This window comes from Heptranchias perlo, chromosome 28 (assembly GCF_035084215.1).
Source record: "Heptranchias perlo isolate sHepPer1 chromosome 28, sHepPer1.hap1, whole genome shotgun sequence".
Taxonomy (NCBI): Eukaryota; Metazoa; Chordata; class Chondrichthyes; order Hexanchiformes; family Hexanchidae; genus Heptranchias; species Heptranchias perlo.
In genome coordinates this window covers 20,084,727-20,107,481 of record NC_090352.1, presented here as the reverse complement: position 1 = coordinate 20,107,481, position 22,755 = coordinate 20,084,727, and the positions used below count along the sequence as shown (strand labels likewise).

The 22,755-nt window shown below is 42.2% G+C and overlaps 1 protein-coding gene across 1 annotated transcript in view; it reads right to left on the bottom strand.

The window, feature by feature from the left end:
* Positions 1-214: 214 nt before the first annotated feature.
* Positions 215-22,755, bottom strand: part of LOC137344765 (acrosin-like) — a 29,126-nt gene continuing 6,585 nt past the window's right edge. The window contains 4 exon segments of the mRNA XM_068007891.1: positions 215-250; positions 252-620; positions 7,250-7,392; positions 20,780-21,042. Of these exon segments, the coding sequence (XP_067863992.1) occupies positions 215-250; positions 252-620; positions 7,250-7,392; positions 20,780-21,042 (811 nt within the window).

Here is a 22,755-nt window from a genome sequence, read left to right as displayed (position 1 = left end):
CTTTACTTCATTCTTACTGTTTTTTCTATTGCTTTTTTCAAAGGGGGTGAAATTTTCCTCAATTAAACTGCAAATAATAGATTGAAATGGGGGTTGAGGGCAGAAATATGATGTACCTTAATAAAGGTTAAGTCACATTGGATGCAACAGCAATTTTACTAAGGGTTTTGTGTTTCTTTCTGAGAAGTATTTTCATTATAAAAAAATTTTTAGTTCAGGAACAATAACTAGTACAAAAGTGATACCGATAGCAAAACAATAAGTAGATTTAAAAGGTGAATTGTTCGTCCAGGTGAGTTTCTGCACACCATTGAGGCAGGTGTTGCTGCTTCATTGTTCTCTATACCTTCATCTGTGATAGAGGACAATGGCGGTTTATCTTCTGCTGAATTTCCTGCTCCTGCACCACTGTTGTCATTCATATATTGTACACTGGCATCTCCACTTTGGGAAATCGATATTCCAGTTTTCTGTTCAATCCAGTCACCATATGCACTGGTACTTGCATAAACACCGGGCTTAAAACGCTGTGCACAGCCTTCTCCCCAGTTGACTATTCCAACTATGTAAAACCGATCTGAATCTTTAAGCTGACATGACAGGGGTCCACCGCTATCACCCTGAGGAAAAAGAAAGTCAGACCAGTATCTGTAAGTATAATCTGTTTGCAGACACATTTTATGCGCACTGTTGAGTAAGGTACAATAGGGTAGAAATTCAAGTATTCCTACATCTGTTTATTTTATCTATTTTGATTAGTTTTCTTAAATATGTAGAATAATTAATAGACACAAAATCAACATCCAAAAGTAATCTTGAGCTAATCAATACTGTCTATCAACAAAATCCAGTAAATGGATCTGGCACTGTGCTTACATAACATTTCGCTGGGTTAAAAAAAAAGTACTGTCGTTCAGTCAATGCATTTTTGCTGAGTTGGATATCCTATCCTCACAGTTCTATTGGTAACTGAAATATTTAGATAGGTAACATTTCCTTAGACCTGACACTAGAATGTACCCACAGAACATTAGCCCTCATGCAGATCCATGCCACCCTAGGGCTTTTGACATACGGATCTTTAATTTTCAGAAAAAGGAACTAATAAAATCCCCAGCTAAGGGTGAACTAGAACTCCAGGGCCACTATATCTCAATCTAAGAAGACCTGTCCCCTGAGCTCCTACAGAAACACACGGCTATCACTAACATCAAGCTGACCCTCCACTACCAAGGCATCAAGTGCAGGATGGCCTACCTTGCCAGGCTCAAAATTCTGGAAGAGATATGCCACCCGCCTTCAATAATCCCAGGACAACCTACAACTTTCTACAAGGCAAGAAGGCTGCACCACCTCTTCACCCTGTATCAACATAGCAACAACCCCCGTCTCCCCCCTCCCACCCCGAGAAAGAAAGGAAAACAGTCAGTGAGACTCCTTCAAGGTCCACAGGAATCCCCACCTCACCCCTACCATGGTTGGCAGAGTGCAAAAATCCCAACACCTGTGCAACCAAGACCCATCTATCTGAACACCAGAATGGCACCCCCTGAAACCCTTGAGACTGAGAAGTCAACAGAGAGGACAACCACCCCCAAATTGACCAGAACAACTCCAGGTGCTCACAGACAAGCCCAGCAAGGCCACAAATGAAAGTCAAACTCAAACAGATGACAGTGAATTATATTGCACTTATAAACTATCAACACACATGTTCAACTCCTGTGGCCTCATCCAACAAGTTAATTAACATCACTTAAAATATGGTAAATATGTGGCAATAAACAACTGCTGGCTATTGAACATTAATGCAAAGGGACACAGGTCCCTATAAAATGCAGGAATCAATGGCAGGTTTCAGTAGTCCTGCCAATCTTCTTGTGAACTTGTGCTCGCGGCAACTATACAGTTGTATAAAACCGAGCACCTGGGTTGGAACCATGTAAAGGCCAACTCTGCTCTGTTAATAATACGATCAAAGAGAGTCACCATGATTTTATGAAGGGGAAATCGTGTCTGACAAATTTATTAGAGTTCTTTGAGGAAGTAATGGGCAGGGTGGATAAAAGGGAACCAATGGATGCAGTATATTTGGATTTCCAAAAGGCATTCAATAGGGTGCCACATAAAAGGTTACTGCACAAGAGCTCATGGTGTTGGGTGTAATATACTGGCATGGATAGAGGATTGGCTAACTAACAGGAAACAAAGGGTCGGGATAAAAGGGTTGTTGGCCAGGGGCTGCAGAAAACTACTGAGTTTATTCCGAATTGCTAACACGCAGGCAAAAGTAACTTTTGAACTGAAGGGACCTGGAGTTCAGTCACTGGTCTGAGCTGGCCGGAACCGGTTTGAATTAGTTACGCTTCTAAGAGACAAAGGGGCTGTGATGAGACACCAGTCCTTATTTAGAAAAGGAGTAATGAGGTGATGCTACCTAACCCCTTGGAACAGAGCCAATCAGGGGATGACACCGACCACTCGAGGAAATCTAAGCCAACAGGAGAAAGACAACACCATTCGAAAAGGAGGACTTGGAAATAAGACTGGAGAATTGCAGGCTTGGGGCCAGTGTGTGTGCGAAACTCCGGAGACTAACCATCGCGAAAGTGGAAGACCCTACGTCAGGGACGTAGAGACTACGTAGGGAGAGAGAACAAAACGCCTGGCCAGCGTCAGCTCTCCTTTCCGGGTAATATAATATCCTTTCTATTCTGTGACCACTCAGGGAGTGTCAGAGAAACCTAGTGGGTGTGCGTTTAAATCCTAGTTTGGGTATAAAACTGTATAACCTGCTGTAAACTGCATGCCTATATCTAACCAGACGTATAAGCGGTATGTACATGATCTAACAACATTAATAAAGCGAATTGAGAATTAAGAGAGAATTGATTCATCTCCTCTTTGTACTAAGCCAATAATCGTAACCGGTGACCTCCGGTCAACAGGGTCATTTTCAAAATGGCAATCTGTAACTAGTGGGGTGCCGCAGGGATCAGTGCTGGAGCCTCAACTATTTACAATATATATCAATGAAGGAACAGAGTGTATTGTGGCCAAATTTGCTGATGATACAAAGATAGGTGGAAAAGCAAGTTGCAAGGAGGACACAGTGTGTCTGCAAAGGGATATTGACAGGTTAAGCGAATGGGCAAAAATTTGGCAGATGGAATATAATGTGGGAAAATGTGAAGTCATCCACTTTGGGAGGAAAAATAAAAAAGCAAAATATTATTTGAATGGAGAAATGCTACAAAATGCTGCGGTACAGAGGTATCTGGGTGTCCTTGTGCATGAAACACAAAAAGTCAACATTCAGGTGCAGCAGGTAATCCGGAAGGCAAACAGAATATTGGCCTTTATCTCTAGGGGGATGGAGTTTAAAGGAAGGAAGTCATCCTACAACTGTACAGGGTGCTGGTGAGACCACACCTGGAGTACTGCGTACAGTTCTGGTGCCCTTATTTAAGGAAGGATATACTTGCATTGGAGGCAGTTCAGAGAAGGTTCATTAGGTTGATTCCGGGTATGGAAGGGTTGTCTTATGAGGAAAGATTGAATAGGTTGGGTCTATACTCGTTGAGGTTTAGAAGAATGAGAGGAGATCTTATTGAAACATACAAGATTTTGAGGGGACTCGATAGGGTAGATGCTGAGAGGATGTTACCCTCATGGGGGAAATCTAAAACTAGGGGGCATAGTCTCAGAATAAGGGGTCACCTGTTCAAGATGGAAATGAGGAGGAATTTCTTCTCCCAGAGGGTCGAGAATCTTTGGAATTCTTTACCCCAAAAAGCTGTGGAGGCTGAGTCATTGAATACATTCAAGGCTGAGTTGGACAAATTTTTGATCAGCAATGGAGTCAAAGGATATGGGGAAAAGGCGGGAAAGTGGAGTTGAGGTAAAAATCAGATCAGCCATGATCTCATTAAATGGCAGAGCAGGCTCGAAGGGCCAAATGGCCTAATCCTGCTCCTAAATCTTATGGTCTTATGGTAAATCTTCTTGTGAACCTGTGCCCACGGCAACTATACAGTTGTATAAAACCGAGCACATGGGTGGGAACCATGTGAAGGCCAACTCTGCTCTGTTGTTCAGCTTTTAGGGAATACAGTACCAAGGAACAACTAAGCATAATGCTACACATGCAAGAACACTGTGGTGGACCACAAGGGAAACACAACCTAAGACATAGAAGTTCATAATGGTGGGCATAACCAAGCAACCCTAAATGGCCAGGGACACTTCCTGGAGAGATGCTCCTGCAATCCATGGGAGCTGGGCCCTTACCGATGGGCAATGTACAAGGTAAATCGCTGTCAGGTAGAACTATGCTCTCAAGCATACAATATACCGAACCAACCGCCACTATGGCTAAACTCAACATTATCTCTCTGAATCTTAAGGAACTCAACCACCCAGCTAAACAAAAAAATCCTGATATACCTCAAGAAAGGACAGGTAGATGTGGTATTCCTCCAGAAGATACATCTCATCCACTCCACCTCCCCCCCACCCACATACAAAAATACAAACTCTCAGCTTTCTATTCGACCAACAGCAGAGACATGGTCAATAAGTGCCTCCTTTTTACCCTAGTGAAAACCATCTCTGGCAAGAATGGTCCTGTTAAGAGTTGAATGATGGTGGAGCTGATCACAATGCTCAACATAAAGGCCTCAAATGTAGATACCCCCATATTCCCCACAGCAACATTCCTTGTGTTCTCTTTCCATATGGAAGTCACAGTGAAATTGGGAAGCAACCTAAAATGTCCACTCTACACCCAGCTGAACAGACAGCCCAGGCCAGTTAACCAGAAAATTCCAAGAGCATTGTAATGACCTAAGAATGGGTCAATGATACATCTTCCACAGAAAATGTACTGCAGAATAAATTACTTCTTTGTGAAATAATTGCACCTGTGAAGCGCTACATTTTTGGGCTGATAGCCATCTCTGATCCAACACATTTACCCTCCAGTTTATCTTCATTAATCTACTGCTACTGTCCCAGCACTGACCTCCATTGACACATCCTGGAAGTGGATTAAAATTTTAAACTTGAACTCCAGATCCACTATATGAATCAATATTCTCAGCTCCCAACTTCCCCTGCGATGAGGGACCAGACACGATGATTCTTATGCCTCACTCCTCTTTGCCCTTGACAAACAACCCTTGACAGCAAGCCTCAGAGTAACTTAAGACACCATAGAGTACAGGCTGGACAAGCTGAACACAAAACATCGTGTGGTAATGACATCCTACTCTATGTAACTAACTCCCCCAAAGCACAAGCCAACTTATTCCAAAAGATCAAAGAGTTTTACTTGCTCTCAGAATACAATCTTAACTATTCTAATTAGAGAGCAGGATATCCTCACGACATTCATGAGTCTTACCACTTTGTGGGGTCAACAGTTGGCTTCAAATATTTAAGGCTAGCCATAACTGCTAACTTTCCAACCTGTACAAAGGTAACTTCTCTCTATCCTGGGCAGCATATATTCTAACCTGGGCATGGAGAATAACCTGAAATATCCTTCCTGGGAAAAGGAAGTTCCATAAAAATAAACATACTCCCTCACCTCCTTCATCTATTGCAGATACTTCCATTCAGGGTCCCAGCTCAGCAAATCCAAAACCTCAACAGATGCATCTCCAGATTTTTGTGGACAGGCAAGAAACCACAAATTCACATCAAACACTTCCAGGTCCCCAAACATAAAGGAGGGCATACCCTTCCCAATCTCAAGCATTACTACTGAGGTGGCCCAATTCTGTAAATTTTGGCCTGGAACCTAGCTTGCTCATATGACCCATGGCTGGGTTCAGAGACCACTTCTTCCAAAACAGTCTACGCATACAGCATGTGCTTCCTAGACTGCCTGGGAAGGCCAGTAGAGGATTATAAATACCCAAGAATAGCAGCAATACCATCAGCCTGGAAAGATGTCTATATCTCTGTGAAAATATTACAGACCTATTAACCCAACATGATGCAATGGTGAACTCACAAGTGTATTCACTGTGGGCAAATTCCAAACCTGGCATGAGAAAGGCTTCACTAGACTGGGCCAAGTCCTGGACTGATCCCCTTCCAAAAGTTGCTGGATTAATTCTGCTCCCCCATCATGATCCAACATTCCTATCTCCAAATTAAACACTTCCTCTAGGACCCAGCTACACTGCAAAAGTTCTGTGAGCCAACCCCACCCTCCACCCCACCCCCCAAAAGAACATTTCTTCCACCTCTCAACAGACCCATGCTAACACATTTCCAAACTATGCTCAATATTTGTTGCCTGACTTAAAAAATAACACAAAAAGCCTGAAAGGGGCCTAGAAATGAGACCTAAGCTGTCAGATAGCAGAGGAAGAACGGAGACAAGTGCGGAAGCAGCTCCTCATAACTACCATCTGCAGCAGAATGTGAGGACCAGCTCGGGATAATGCATAAGCCACAATTTTGTGAGACATTCAAAAAATAGGGTGTAACAGCTCATGGTACTGGTGAACCTGCGGTGCCAGCTCGTGTAGAGAGTGAATCATGTCTAATAATGCATTAGGCCCCCCCTCCCCCACCATTCTAATTTGAATAGGCTACTGCCACAGGAAATGCTTGCCCAGAAAGCTTGATCTGTAGTGAATTTGAAAAGAAAAGCACATGACACAAAGAGTGCGGAGGGCTCCATCGGATGAGGGGTATATACGATTAATTGTTTTTGAGCTTTATGGGCTACGTACTCCCGTTCCTTTACTCAGAGATGGTATAATTTTCCACGTGAGAATCAGAGCTAGTGTGTCAGCTAAAATGTGTAAACATTTTGATGCTGATCCCACAGACACTTCTGCGGATGGAAATCGAGCAGGCTGCATAATCTATGCACAATCCTCCACATCCAGTGTTCCAATATGCCTTCCTGATACGTGCTGCTCTGTGCTAGGAGTGCAGAAGCAGAAACATTCTCCAATATTACAGCTGCGGTCTTGGTAGTGTGCTTGCAGGAGAAAAACGGAATGCACTGCTTGTTTATACCGTTTCACCAATGCTGCAAAATGTGGGATGCAAGCAGTTTCGCAGATTGAAGAACTTGGCATCGTCCCTGTTTCGACGTATTTATTCATTCTCATAAATTGCCAGTAGGGGATGGGGGGAGCTAATAAAAACAAAATCTGTGAATTTAGCTCTAGTCGTCTGATAAAGAGGTATTCTATACTTATCAAACAAGGACATTGTGTTTTACCTGACAGGCATCAATGCCTCCACCTGCAAAACCTGCACAGATCATTTTATTAGTTACATGGTGGCCGTACCAATTGCTCTGTTGACATGTTTCTAAAGGAATCAGTTTAACTCCAGCCTCCTGAAGTACATGTGCTGGTGCACCTATTAAAAGATAAAGAGAAATTCATTTTGTATTGCAAAACTAACATACATGTCAACATAATTATCACCAGTATAATCTGAATAATCTATCTACAGTGAATTAAAAGTCTTGCTGTAGCTTAAACTTTCTGTTTCTTACGGTCATTTCCTGTTCCACACCTTTGCCATCATACTTTCCCTTCACATTTTTGTCATAGCACCTTGTTGATTGGCTCAAAATAAAACTGCAGCAAATCAGAAGTAAAGAGGTAGGGAATGTACAAATCAAAAGCTAGAAAACCGCCCAATGAGAAACTACTAAGCACATTTAAAAACAAACAGTCAGGAGAACCTACCAATAATAAAACAAAAATAAAAAGGTAAACCAATTGAATCAGTCAAAATGCTTTGTGAAAAGATTTTCATCCACGATATTTTCTCTGTCGCTGAAATTTCCAATATCCAAAGATTTCAAATAAAATAAAAACATCAAAAAATTCTATGTTGCACAATAACATTAATTATATTTAGGCAGTGGGTTGTCGTTTGTGTGCTTTAATACCTTTATCAAATTTTTTACATGAAAGCCCCAGGCTCACCCAAAAGCCTGGCTTTGGCCTTGATATTTTTACCCAGAGCTGTGATTCTGATAGCTGAAGGCAGGTCCTGAGATCTGTCTATGTGCAATGTGCATAATTTCCCTAGACCAATAGAAATGAGACAGGAGAGTGTGTTTCCTCATCCTAATTTGAGTTTCTTTTCTTTCCAAAATAGAAAAAAACAAATGAATTACATTTTGAAAGACTCTTAGGCAAAGAGAAACTCTATTTATCTTCACCTACATTTTATAGACTTTTTTCCCCATCACTAATTGCCCTGAGAAGGTAGTGGTTGCTCTTATCTTTGAACCACTGCAGTCCTTGTGGTGATAGTGTTCTTATGGCCTTACTACTGTTGTCCTTCTCAGTGGTAGAGATCACAGGGGAGGGAAGTCTTGTCGAAGTAATCTTGGTAAGTTGCTGCAGTTCATCCTATAGATCGTACATACCGCAACCATAGTACGCTGGTGGTAACGAGGTGGATATTGAGTCCGGTGGCAGGGGCACTGAGCAAATGAACTGCTCTATCCTGGATGGCATTGAGTTTGGAGTGTATTTGCAGCTGCACCCATCCAAACAAGTGGTGAGTATTCCAATCACATTCCTGGCTTGATCCTTATAGATGATGAAAAGGCTTTAAGGGATAAGAAGGTAAGCTACTGATTTCAGAGTACCCGGCCTCTACTTTGCTGTTGTATCTATGGTGATTTTATGGCTGGTCCTGTTCAGCTTCTGGTAAATGGTGATCACCAAGATATTAATGGTGGGTTACTAGGTGATGGTGTTCAGGGGGAAATGGCCATGTTCTCTCTGTTCAAATTTGTCATTACCTGGAACTTATGTTATCTGCCACTTGTCAGTCAAGCCTGGATATTATCCAGGTCCTGTTGTAGGCTGGTATGGGCTGCTTCATTATCGTAGGAGTTGTGAATGGAGCCAAACACTGCAGAATCATCAGTGGCTAGCCCCAATCCTGACATTTTGATAAAGGTCATTGATGAAACAACTGAAGATGGTTGGGCCAAGGATGCTTCCCTGAGCAACTTCTGCAGCAATGTCCTGGGGTTGGCCTCCAAAAACCATGCCCATCTTACTTTGTGTCACCTATGACTTCAGCTACTAGATAATTTTCTCCTTTGACCCCCACTGATCTCAGTTTTGCTTGGGCTTCTTGGTGCCATTCTTGATCAAATGCTGCCTTGCTGTTGAGGGCATTCAGCTCTTCCATCCTTCTCTGGATCAGGGTTGTGATGAGGTCTGTGTGTTTCCTGGCAGAATGAGTACTGAGCGTCAGTGAGCAGGTATTTGGTGCGTAGGTGCCACATGATGGCATTACTGATGACTCCTTCCATCACTTTAACAATGATTGGGAAGAGGTTGATAGAGCATTAATTGTCCAGGATAGATTTATTTTGTTTTTTGTGGAAGGGACATACATGGGCAATCTTCCACAATGTTGGGCAGATGCTAGTGACATAACTGTACTGGAACAGCTTGACTAGTGGTGTGGCTAGTTCCGTTGCACATGTCTTCAGCACTAACCCGGGGATGTTGTCAGGGCCCATAGCCTTTGCTATGTCCAGTGCACTCATCTGCTTCTTACTGTCATTTGAAATGAACCAAATTGGCTGGACCCTAACATCTATAATGGTGGGAGGAAGCTGAGTAGGATTGTCAACTTGTCACTTTTGGCTGAAGACACTTCAAAACACCTCAGCCTTGCACCTTACACTCATATACCTCAATTATGGTTGAGGATGAGAGCTCATGGATAAATGCCCTTAATGTAATAAAATAATTTATCTCCAGCTCGTGCCATCAAGATCTGCTAATATGTTAAAATGCTTGTGTAAAGTGTGCACTTGTGTAAGTGTAACATTTACTTCCTTTAATACTTTGCTCATCACACTTTGTTGAAAAGCTCCTGTTTTAATAAAACGGGAAATCTGCCAGTAATATATTAAGTCTTGAGTATGTGCACACTTCCTTTAAGTGTCACATGTACATCCTACTAAACTTTACTGTCATGTCAATTTTCATCATGCTTTTCCTGCCCTGAGTGTCATACTTTTTTGTCTCTTCATCTTGCTTAGCTCTGATTGAGTCTTCCAAGCTTGATCTCTATGGTAGGGGGTCCTATTGCTAACTTATCTTTGAGATCTGCCAACTGCATCTCCAAATTATATTAAAAAATTATCCTCAGCACTAACTGTTTCCCCAGGTTACTGTTACGGAATTATTCTTCTACACTTCTGCGAAATAAAGGAAATTCATTTTCTTTTATCCCCCTCTCCCCAGCTCCCAGTGCCTGTACCTTTCCCCTTCCCACTCGCAGTTTCCGCTTGCCACCTATACAATTCCTCTCACTTCCCAACGTCAGGGCTTGCCCGAGAAAATCCTATTGCCGCACGTTTGCCAGCAGCACCCTTCAAACCCCTTACCCATTGCTGTCAGCCCGAATGCGTCCCCCCAATCACATGATCTCACACCCTGCCACCGCCATCCTAGAATTGACACACTACAAGTCCATCTTCTCAGCATTCCATGCCCAGCACGTCCCTCTTCGTGCTCCTACACCCCAGAACTCCTTCACCACTCCAGGAATTTCACCATTGCTATCCCTTTCCTAGTGCTCCTACACACCACAATCACCCCACCCTGAACTCTCACATACCGCAACTCCTCTCCAGAATCTCCCAGACTCTTGGAACCCCCACTAGTGCTACCATACCGCATGGCCCCCACTTCCAATGCTCCCAGATCCCTGGACCACCTTCACAACACTGCTAAAGCACACAGCCTCCCACACTTCCTAGTACTGCTGCAGCTAGTTTCTTACAACCTACCTCCTATCTACCAGCAACATCTTCCCTGCCACCTATTTCTGTATCCTGGGCATTACAAAAAGGTAAGAGATAACATTAATTACATAGTTAAATGGATACTTAATAGTAATCAAATGTCACTGATTTATAACACTCCTACAATACTCTGTAATAAAAATGTTATTTGACTTATTTAATCACTGTAAATCAGTGACCCTTATAATATATTGTATTTTGCATGGGATAAAACAGCACTGACATCACAATAAGCAATGTCCTGGGAGATCTGCTAGTGTGTATAAACTTAAAAAAATTACAGCTATCTTTCTGAAATGTCTGTACTGTCACAGCAATCCTGTCCACTGCTGGAACAACTTGTGCCACATTAAAGAAACAGTTGGGGTAAATTCAGTGATCCTGTGCTCCCTGCAGGGAGGCTGCACTCAAAAGGAAGCATGGGTCTCAGACAGGGCTGTAACATTGCATCCTTGATTCTCCCTTCAAGCATGGCTCCCTGCTGGAACAGCAGGATTGCTGTATTTACTCCAATATTGTTGTATCAATGTGTGAGACATTTTTGTGTACCAAAATTACTTGAGATGGTTCTATTCACAGATGAACAAAATACTGACTGATGAACTGTGGGTGAATTGGATGCCGGAAGGATCCTCCACAGGGTGGCACACTGGAATCGGACTACGTCAGCCATTAGAGTACTGGATGCTGATCCCGGGATCCGCACGGATCCTTCAGGTAACTTGAGAAAGAGCTCTGAACAGCAACATCTTGGAGAAACACAAAGCAGGACTCCAAGTTTCATACCAGAGTGACGAGTAGTTGTCTAGAGAGCCAATCTGTCCCACTTTCTACACCCAATCCAATGGCACAGTATTATGCAATGTGGCAATGTTAGTGTCCATCTGGATGTTATTTGTTTATATAAAAGGCATAAGCATTATGAGTGGCCTTATTTATTGGGTCTGCCCTACTCCAACACACTATTGGAAGTGTGGAGAGACCTGCATCAGTCTCTTGGGGCTGACATGTCTACTAATAGTCTCTGGCTTGTACTCTAGAGAAGGTGGTTGTGATGAAGGGTCATCCCCCTCTCCCCCCCCCCATTCAACAACAGGACATGGATGGTCAGTATGTCTTTTGTTTCTGACATTGGTTTTCCTCTCATTGAACATTTAGCACCCCCCATTCCTCTTCACTTTCTTCCCCTGAGATGGTTATAGCCTGGACGAAGATAACTCACCTGTGGAAGCAAGGAGAACATTGTTCAAGTTAATGGAAATACAAAACGACTGGAACAGTTTCCAGAGAGATACAATTTCCTGTACATCAGACCAATATTGATACACGATTTTATTCATGTGAACTAATGACTTTACAAAGTACAATGCTGATACGGCACATTCAAGTTACTTTTACTGCACAAGGTGATTATTTCAAAAGAAAAATAATTGTACATCAGCCTTACCAGACTAATGAGACTGGGGAACTACTTTCTCGCTCCTGGAGCAGCTGGAACTCCTTAACGTCAATGCCAACCAAATGCTTTATCAGTGCCTCAAGGTGGTGTGCTTTGGATCTTTGTTTATTGTATTCCACTTGTTTTTTTGCTACCTATTCAAGCTCGTTTGACCATTTCCCACAATTTGCAACTTTTGTGAAATTTTGAAAACTTTGCTCACTTCCTTTGTCCATTTCTGTTTGCCATTCCTTAGTTGGTAGCATTAACCAAAAAAGCCAAAAAAGGTATTCTTATGCTCTATAAATCAATTTGCTATAATGAACAATTCTGCCTCAGTAAAACATGGTCAACTTTTCAGTGAGTGCAAGTCTCCATGTTGCTCCTTTTCTACCACCAGAATATTCATCAGTATTAGTTAAAATATATTAGCATATGTGAAGTGCCGAGTTCCTGCTCAATGAAGCAATAGATTTGGATGATTCCAATTGGCTTCTGATTTGTGTCAACTTGCCAGCAGCAATAATTAAGATGTTGTTTGTTGGAATTCACAGAATCTCCATTTGGACAGTAAGTAAAAGCATTTGCCACCACATAACTGTCCATGGTTCAGGAAAGCCTGTAGGTCAGGATATGTCCGTTCTCTGTTCAGGGAGTTTCATTTTCGCAGGCAAAGTTAGCTGTGCATATTTTGCTTTCTCTGTAACAGTTGCCCCATCTAGTGGCACAGTTGGCCTTGCACTGGCACTGCCCAAAGTTCCAGTACAGCACAGGAACTAAAAGCTATGTCATGACATTTGAAACCCACCGAGCATTGTCAGCCAGCATCCGTTGTCCTCAGGTAAAAGTAGCTCCAAATACTGCTGAGTGACATGAAGCCAGTTGAACACCCAACTTTTTTAAAATTTATTCGTTCATGGGATGTGGGCGTCGCTGGCAAGGCCAGCATTTATTGCCCATCCTTAATTGCCCTTCAGAAGGTGGTGGTGAGCCACCTTCTTAAACCGCTGCAGTCCATGTGGTGAAGGTTCTCCAACAGTGCTGTTAGGAAGGGAGTTCCAGGATTTTGATCCAGCGATTTTGAAGGAACGGCGATATACTTCCAAGTCGGGATGGTGTGTGACTTGGGAGGGAATATGCAGGTGGTGTTGTTCCCATGCGCCTGCTGCCATTGTCCTTCTAGGTGGTAGAGGTTGTGGGTTTGGGAGGTGCTGTCAAAGAAGCCTTGGCGAGTTGCTGCAGTGCATCCTGTGGATGGTACACACTGCAGCCACTGTGCGCCGGTGGTGAAGGGAGTGAATGTTTAGGGTGGTGGATGGGGTGCCAATCAAGCGGGCTGCTTTGTCCTGGATGGTGTCGAGCTTCTTGAGTGCACTCATCCAGTCAATTGGAGAGTATTCCATCACACTCCTGACTTGTGCCTTGTAGATGGTGGAAAGGCTTTGGACTCAGGAGGTGAGTCACTCGCCACAGAATACCCAGCCTCTGACCTGCTCTTTTAGCCACAGTATTTATATGGCTGGTCCAGTTAAGTTTCTGGTCAATGGTGACCTCCTGGATGTTGATGGTGGGGGATTCGGCGATGGTAATGCCGTTGAATGTCAAGGGGAGGTGGTTAGATTATCTCTTGTTGGAGATGGTCATTGCCTGGCACTTCTCTGGCGTGAATGTTACTTGCCACTTATGAGCCCAAGCCTGGATGTTGTCCAGGTCTTGCTGCATGTGGGCACGGACTGCTTCATTATCTGAGGGGTTGCGAATGGAACTGAACACTGTGCAATCATCAGTGAACATCCCCATTTCTGACCTTATGATGGAGGGAAGGTCATTGATGAAGCAGCTGAAGATGGTTGGGCCTAGGGCACTGCCCTGAGGAACTCCTGCAGCAATGTCCTGGGGCTGAGATGATTGGCCTCCAACAACCACTACCATCTTCCTTTCTGCGAGGTATGACTCCAGCCACTGGAGAGTTTTACGCCTGATTCCAATTGACTTCAATTTTACTCGGGCTCCTTGGTGCCACACTCGGTCAAATGCTGCCTTGATGTCAAGGGCAGTCACTTTCACCTCACCTCTGGAATTCAGCTCTTTTATCCATGTTTGGACCAAGGCTGTAATGAGGTCTGGAGCCGAGTGGTCCTGGTGGAACCCAAACTGAGCATCGGTGAGCAGGTAAATGCCGCTTGATTGCACTGTCGACGACACCTTCCATCACTTGGCTGATGATCGAGAGTAGACTGATGGGGCGGTAATTGGCCGCATTGGATTTGTCCTGCTTTTTGTGGAAAGGACATATCTGGGCAATTTTCCACATTGTCGGGTAGATGCCAGTGTTGTAGCTGTACTGGAACAGTTTGGCTAGAGGCGCCGGCTAGTTCTGGAGCACAAGTCTTCAGCACTACAGCCAGGATGTTGTCGGGGCCCATAGCCTTTGCTGTATCCAGTGCACTCAGCCATTTCTTGATATCATGTGGAGTGAATCGAATTGGCTGAAGACTGGCTTCTGTGATGGTGGGGATATCGGGAGGAGGCCGAGATGGATCATCCACTCGGCACTTCTGGCTGAAGATGGTTGCAAACGCTTCAGCCTTGTCTTTTGCACTCACGTGCTGGACTCCGCCATCATTGAGGATGGGGATGTTTACAGAGCCTCCTCCTCACGTTAGTTGTTTAATTGTCCACCACCATTCACAACTGGATGTGGCAGGACTGCAGAGCTTTGATCTGATCCGTTGGTTGTGGAATCGCTTAGCTCTGTCTATAGCGTGTTGCTTCCGTTCTTTAGCATGCATGTAGTCCTGAGTTGTAGCTTCAGCAGGTTGGTACCTCATTTTTAGGTAGGCCTGGTGCTGCTCCTGGCATGCTCTTTTACACTCCTCATTGAACCAGAGTTGATCCCCTGGCTTGTTGGTAATGGTAGAGTGAGGAATATGCCGGGCCATGAGTTTACATTTTGTGCTGGAATACAATTCTGCTGCTGCTGATGGCCCACAGCGCCTCATGGATGCCCAGTTTTGAGCTGCTAGATCTGTTCTGAATCGATCCCATTTAGCACGGTGAGAGTGCCACACAACACGTTGGATGGGGTCCTCAGTGCGAAGACGGGACTTCGTCTCCATGAGGACTGTGCGGTGGTCACTCCTACCAATACTGTCATGGACAGATGCATCTGCGACAGGTGGATTGATGAGGACGAGGTCAAGGAGGTTTTTCCCTCGTGTTGGTTCGCTCACCACCTGCCACTGTTAAATTTCTTCAGGTGTTGTGAAAAAATGTCTATCAAAGGGATCTGTAAGACTTTTAAAGTAATAATTCATATCAAAGGTCATTCAAAGATAACATGACTCCTCTACCATACAGAAGTGACAAGCTATACATGTGCTTTGGTTGCATAATGGAGATATTAGACACACTTTCAACAGATTTAAATAATGAGTCACTGTCTCCATCCATTTTCTTATTCTCACTCTACTAAATAGCCACTTCCATAGAGAATATGGATTCTTGGCATGACCACTGATATGTCTTGACCAACATTTTTGGCAGCAGGGTCTACAGTATTGAAGCAATTATTTTCCGTGCGCACCAGTCTTAAAGAGAAATTTAACTAATCCAATCAGATGCAATAATTTGGGTACATGCTATCAGATTTGAGTCAGTGCTTCATAGGATAACATAAGAAATAGGAGCAGGAGTAGGCCAAAAGGCCCCTCAAGTCTGCTCCGCCATTCAATAAGATCTTGGCTGATCTTTGGCCTCAACTCCACTTTCTTGCCCAATCCCCATATCCCTGGATTCCCCTTGTGTCCAAAAATCTATCTTATCTATAACCCTACTGGGATTTAGATTCTTCACAAAATATCCATGCATATGCCTCCTCACGGTGTGATTCTGCCCATTTCAATTACTGTGGCATTTCATCGCCATGATGGGTTTTCTTAGGTCTCAAAAACCACCTGCAAAATGAACTTCTTTTTCTTCTAATAGGTTTTCCTTAGAATCAAACATGTTTACATTATTCAGAGGATTGGATAAGTGTGTAAAGGTTATCATCATCCACCAGCGATTTTGGTAATTCAAGAAAGATATCAAATGGAATTCCTTTAATGATTTTTTTGCAGGAAGAAAGTGATAAAAGTAGCATACAACAGAATGAGCTTTAAAGATCACTCCATAGAAACATTTTCATCAATGTGAATAATCCTGAGCAGTTCTTTGAAGTCAGATTTTGCACACAGCTTGCAATGTTAATAATTTGTTCGCCCCAATATCAGGCTTGGTTGAGGACACTGATGGGAATGCAGTGAAGTTTCTACAATCAGTGCTTCCTTCACCGTGTGTTTAAACTACATAACTTCAATTACAGGGATATATAATTTAAAATAGTCCTGATAATTTGACAACACTTAGTTCATGTCAATGGTCTTTCTTTTCTCTAACCTGCAAAGTCACAATGGGGGTAATTTTAAACTTTGCCACCTGGGTGAAATCAATGGGATGAAAATCGGTGTGTGGGGGGTTCTACAATAGCTGGGCGATCCCCTTCACTACGTTACTGCTCAGGCAGTGAAATTAAAAATTACCCCCCAATGATTCTCACAGTGACTGTGGCAAAAATCAAGAATTTTTGTCTACGGTGTATCATGGTACAGGCTTCTTTCTGTCATGGTACATACACAATTAGAAACCAGGTTCATTCACAGAAAATGACCAGACTTGTTTTGATACACAATGGCCCCTGAATGTAGGCGTGAAGACCAATGTTCTCAATGCACTCCACTGGAGCTTCACCCCCCCAGTACAGCATAATAGAAAATTGCAGGCACTGGCCAGAACTTTCCATCTATTAAAATTTAAATGGATGAAAAATTGTAGGAAGCATGTCCCTGATTTTCTGATGTGCACTTCTGTTGGGCAGGACTCCGCACTGGAAGCATGCATCCTGAAGATCCGCCTGTTATGTCTGGCCAAGTATCCAAACGAGAGGGGAGGGCAAGTGATTCCATTCAAATGCAAGGCTTTGTGGGTTTTGTCTATATATATGTTTGATTGGCAGCTCTTTTTCAGTTTAAGAGACTTTGACCTCAAAGAGAGTTTAAATTCTTTAATCCCCATCAAATTTTGAAAAGTATTTCTCAGTCCATCTTATGCCAAATGAACAGTCCATCTAAAACCATCAGAAAAAGTGAGAGAAAGAGAAAGAGCGAAAGAGATGTGGAAGACTCTGCAGATATCAGCAGCAGACTGCCATGTAAAGGTAATATTCATAGACCTTATGCCAGATCTAGTTCATATTTCAGTTTAGTACAGTGGGCACGATTGTTTGTTATTTTCTGGCTTTCAAGGCAGGATAGTTAAGCCTGTAATTACTAAAATTCATTGCTCCTGCTCACTTAACCATTTACTGTTTAAATCTGTTTGGAAGCTTATAGACTATAATAGTCCAGTGAAGTGTTTATTCTACCACCTTCCAAAGTCTAGGAAGATCACCTGAGAGCATATGATATAACCAGTGAGCCAAAAATCAGTAACCAGGATTTTCTGTTTGATCCCTGGGCTCACTTTAGAGCACCTAGATATTGGGCACGTAAAGGCATTCTTCAGGTTATAGTGAGGGCTTGTCTACGTGAGTGTTCTGAGGTGCTGAACCAGTGAAAAATATCCAGAGTGAAAACCCAAAAAGTAACAGGGGCCTCTGGAAGACTTTAACATCCTTGGTTGATTATGAGTCTCATGAAATCTCTGATCCAAAATATTATTTTATCATCATTGTTTTTAATGAACTGTCTTTTTAGTTTTATGCAGAAACTGGTCATAGCCACTGACAAATGCTCTATAGTTGTTATCCTGTCCCACATGAAGTCCCCATCACCCCTGTATTTGTCAACCTTCACTGTCTACGTGCACTGAACTCAAAATCCTTGTCCTTGTTTGCAAATTCCTTCATGGCCTTGCCCCACCCGATGGTTGCAATCTCCTTCAGCCCTACCTCCCAGCACGCGCCCTTTGATCCTCCAACTCTGGCCTTCTGTGCCTATCCCTCCTACTGCTCCTGCATTGGGGACAGAGCCTTCAGCCACTTTGCCTTTAGTTTTCTCTCCATATTCTTCTATTACAATTGGTTACAGCACTCTCCTAAGTGAGTGGCTTGGGACATTTTATTACGTTAAAGGCACTATAAAAATACAAGTTGTTATAGGATTCCATTCCACAGAAAATGCGACCTTTTTTCAACTGAAAAGCTAACTGTAAGGTCTTATATAAGAGACAAATGGTTCTTCATCTGTATCTCGGTCTCTTAGAGCTGCCAAATTGGCAGCATTAAAAAATGACAAAGGCATTTTATAAAAAATGTTGCTAACTATCTCCCCTCCTGAAGACATTGACTCCAGCTGGGGTAGTTTCATAGGCATCAATCACTCTACAATACTTCATCTATGAACCTAGGTATTGAGTGTTGGCAACCTATTTATCATGGAGGGCATCACAGCCAAGCCCAGTTCTGTCCTCACCCACCATCCATGCGCATTTGCAGCATGGGTCACTCTCAGGTGTGGGAACCTTGGATGATTTTCCTATTCTTAGCTTATGCCAATTGTAGTACCACTACAGGCACCATAGCTGAGATTAGCTAATTCAGCACAGACCAAGAGTCAAAGCTGGAACCCTCAAATCTTTATGGCTCAGTTAATTACATGCTGCATTTACCAAATGAATTATTGGGGAAGCTACAGTAGCAATTTTTTCCCTAACTAATAATAGTCAGATACTGATGATTTCAAATTCAATTCCAGCCTGTCATCAAGTCAGAACTCAATGTCATAGGTTTTGCTATCAGAGAGTCTCTCTTTTTGTTTATAGCTCTTAAGAATGATCTTGGACACTGTTCTGAGACTTTTTCTCAGGGCTTCATCGGTAGGCTTTTTACTCCAAAAATATATTCCCTCATAATCTTTACAGGAAATGCAAGTTAATCTGTGACAATAACATGTTTATAATCAAACTATACAAATTAATGTCCTTGTCTTTTATATGAATATTGCACACAGAAACCCTGTGAATATATATCATATAGTTCTATTTGTAATCAGAACCACAGATCAGTATTATTACGATCATTAAATATTTAACAAATGGTAAAAATATTTTACCAATTACAGGAAACTCAGAAATGTAGTAAACAATATGGAGATTAATAACAGACTTCAGGAGGAAATAGACATACTAGTGAAATGGGCAGACACATGGCAGGTGAAATTTAACGCAGAGAAGTGTGAAGTGATGCATTTTGGTAGGAAGAATGAGGAGAGGCAATATAAACTAAATGGTACAATTTTAAAGAGGGTGCAGGAACAGAGAGACCTGGGGGTGCACAGACACAATTCTTTGAAGGTGGCAGGACAAGTTGAGAAGGTTGTTAAAAAAGCATATAGGATCCTGGGCTTTATTAATAGAGGTGTAGAGTACAAAAGCAAGGAAGTTATGCTAAACCTTTATAAAACACTGGTTAGGCCTCAGCTGAAGTGTTTTGTTCAATTCTGGGCACCGCACTTTAGGAAGGATGTCAAGGCCTTAGAGAGGGTGCAGAAGAGATTTACTAGAATGGTGTCAGGGATGATGGACTTCAGTTATGTGGAGAGACTGGAGAGGCTCGGATTGTTCTCCTTAGATCAGAGAAGGTTAAGGGGAGATTTGATAGAGGTGTTCTAAATCATGAACGGTTTTGATAGAGTAAATAAGGAGGAACTGTTTCCAGAAGGGTCGGTAACCAGACGCCACAGATTCAAGGTAATCGGCAAAAGAGCCAGAAGCTACATGAGGAATCATTTTTTTACACAGCGAGTTGCGATGATCTGGAATGCACTGCCTGAAAGGGCAGGGGAAGCAGATACAATGGTAACTTTCAAAAGGGAATTGGATAAATACTTGAAGGGAAAAAATATACAGGGCAATGGGGAAAGAGCAGGAGAATGGGACTAATTGGATAGCTCTTTCAAAGAGCCGGCACAGGCATGATGGGCCAAATAGTCCTCTCCTGTGCTGTACCAACCATGATCCTATAATATATAATTTGTTTTAAATATGTTGCAGAAATGCTAGTGCTTTTTAACACTCTTTACCATTCATATGTATAGAGGAAGATGCAATATCATAATCATCATGTTGCCAACTCCAATAAGATGTTCACATCTCTACAGAGAGGATAACACAGTTATTTTGTTGCTGATCACATCTGGAGCTACAAAAATGATTCCTTTTTTTGTTTCAGTAAATAATGAGATAACAGTCTAAAGACGGTGTTAAAAATATTTGCTCTGCAGAAGGCATGGTCTCTGCTGAAACGTGAGCTTCCCCATTGACCAGCATGGCTGCTCTGCAGTGGCGTTTTCAGAGCAAGCTAACCTGGGAGTTGAGCACATCCCAAAAACTCTTTAATATGGTAACCACTTCCCCTTAAAATAAGTGATTTTATGAGCTCTCTATATAAATATTACTGGTAAGGATACTACCATTGTGTTCCATAAGTCCCCATCCTGTAACGTGACAAAGTTTCCACTTGTCAATATGAAATTTGCCCGGTTTTGGTAAACATGCCGGCCTGATGTAGTCCCCAAACCTGATTGCTCTGTCCACTTTAAGCACCGCCACATCATCGTGGATACTGTTGTAGTTCTCATGTAATATTAAGGTATCTATTTTCCGTGCAATTGTCCATCTATCGGGGTTTCCCTGTTCTCTCAGTCCCATCACAGCTCTCCACGCATTTTTGTTACTATCACAACACAAAAGAAAGCAGACAACATTAATGATGAAGCCAAAATCATTTACACAACTGAGTGGATTCCTTTTTGACGCTACAAAGTGGCAGTAAAGCCAAAAGGAACAATAACAGGGCTTCACAGTGTATTAACATCACAGAAACATTCATGATCAGTGATTTTTTAATAAAATCTATATAAAATAAATCTTTCACTTATTGCATTAATGACTACTGCAACTGAGTAGAGATTTGAGTTATTTTACCCCCTCTGACAGGAGGCATAATGGGTTGTAGTTAAAGGAGTAACTCGAAAATGATAACACAAACAACTAATTGGCACTAAAACAGGCTCAGACTGAAGCAGGAAATGTTACACTGGGTCACTTTTTGTAGACAAATTTCTCAGGATATACATTATCACTTTCTGCAAGTAACTTGTGCCTACTACTTCCAGATTTTTTTATGAAGAGGAAAAACACTGGCCCATTACAGTGAGTGCCAAGACTTGTTGTTTGTAAACCCTGCCATATCCCCCACTATCCAACAATGGAAAAGTACTATAGTATGAGAGCACTAACCCCTCTCCCCATCACAGAAACCATTATTAGGAGCAATGGAATTAACTGGAATTTATTCATTTTTGTATTTTAACATCAAACAAGTTGAAGCATGAACTTATATTATATTATATAGAATGTACAGCATAGAAACAGGCCATTCTGCCCAACTGGTCCATGCCGGTGTTTATGCTCCACACAAGCCTCCCCCCACCCTGCTTCATCTAACCATAGCAACATATCCTTCTATTCCTTTCTCCCTCATGTACTTATATAGCTTCCCCTTAAATGCATCTATGCTATTCGCCTCAACCATTCATTGTGAAGCGAGTTCCACATTCTCTCCAATCTCTGAGGAAAGAAGTTTCTCCTGGATTCCCTATTGGATTTATTAGTGACTATCTTTTATTTATGGCCCCTAGTTTTGGTCTCCCCCACAAGCGGAAACATCTTCTCTACGTCTACCCTATCAAACCCTTTCATAATCTTAAAGACCTCTGTCAGGTCACCCCCTGAGCCTTCTCTTTTCTAGAGTGAAGAGCCCCAGCCTGTTCAATTTTTCCTGATAGGTATAACCTCTCAGTTCTGGTAACATACTTGTAAATCTTTTTGCACTTTCTCCAGTGTTTCAATATCCTTTTTGTAATATGGAGACCAGAACTGTGCACAGTACTCCAAGTGTGGTCTAACCAAGGTTCTATACAAGTTTAACATAACTTGTCTGCTTTTCAATTTTATCCCTCTAAAAATGAAGTTTTAAATTTCATTTGAGATACTTTGGCATGAGAAAAATACAGGCCAATTCAATTCAAGGGATTGCTTATTTAGTAAATACAACATGTAAAAAATGTGTGATAAATGTAACTTTGCACTGAGAAATGTTTCCATTATTTAAATTTTTCATATATTATGTAATTTATTCTAAAATTATTAGAGGAGTTGCATTTCTTTTATTTGTGTGTATCTGAGAAAGAACTCAAAAACAGCATTTGATATTTATATAGTGCTTTTAACATTAAAAAATGACCAAAGGTTCTTCACAGAATATGAGAAAAACTGACCGTAAACCTCTGTCAGGTGATTAAGAGAGATGGCCAAAGTTTGGTTGAAGAGATTGGCTTTAAAAGGCTCCTGAAAACCTGAGATAAAAGTAGAGAGGCTAAGGGAT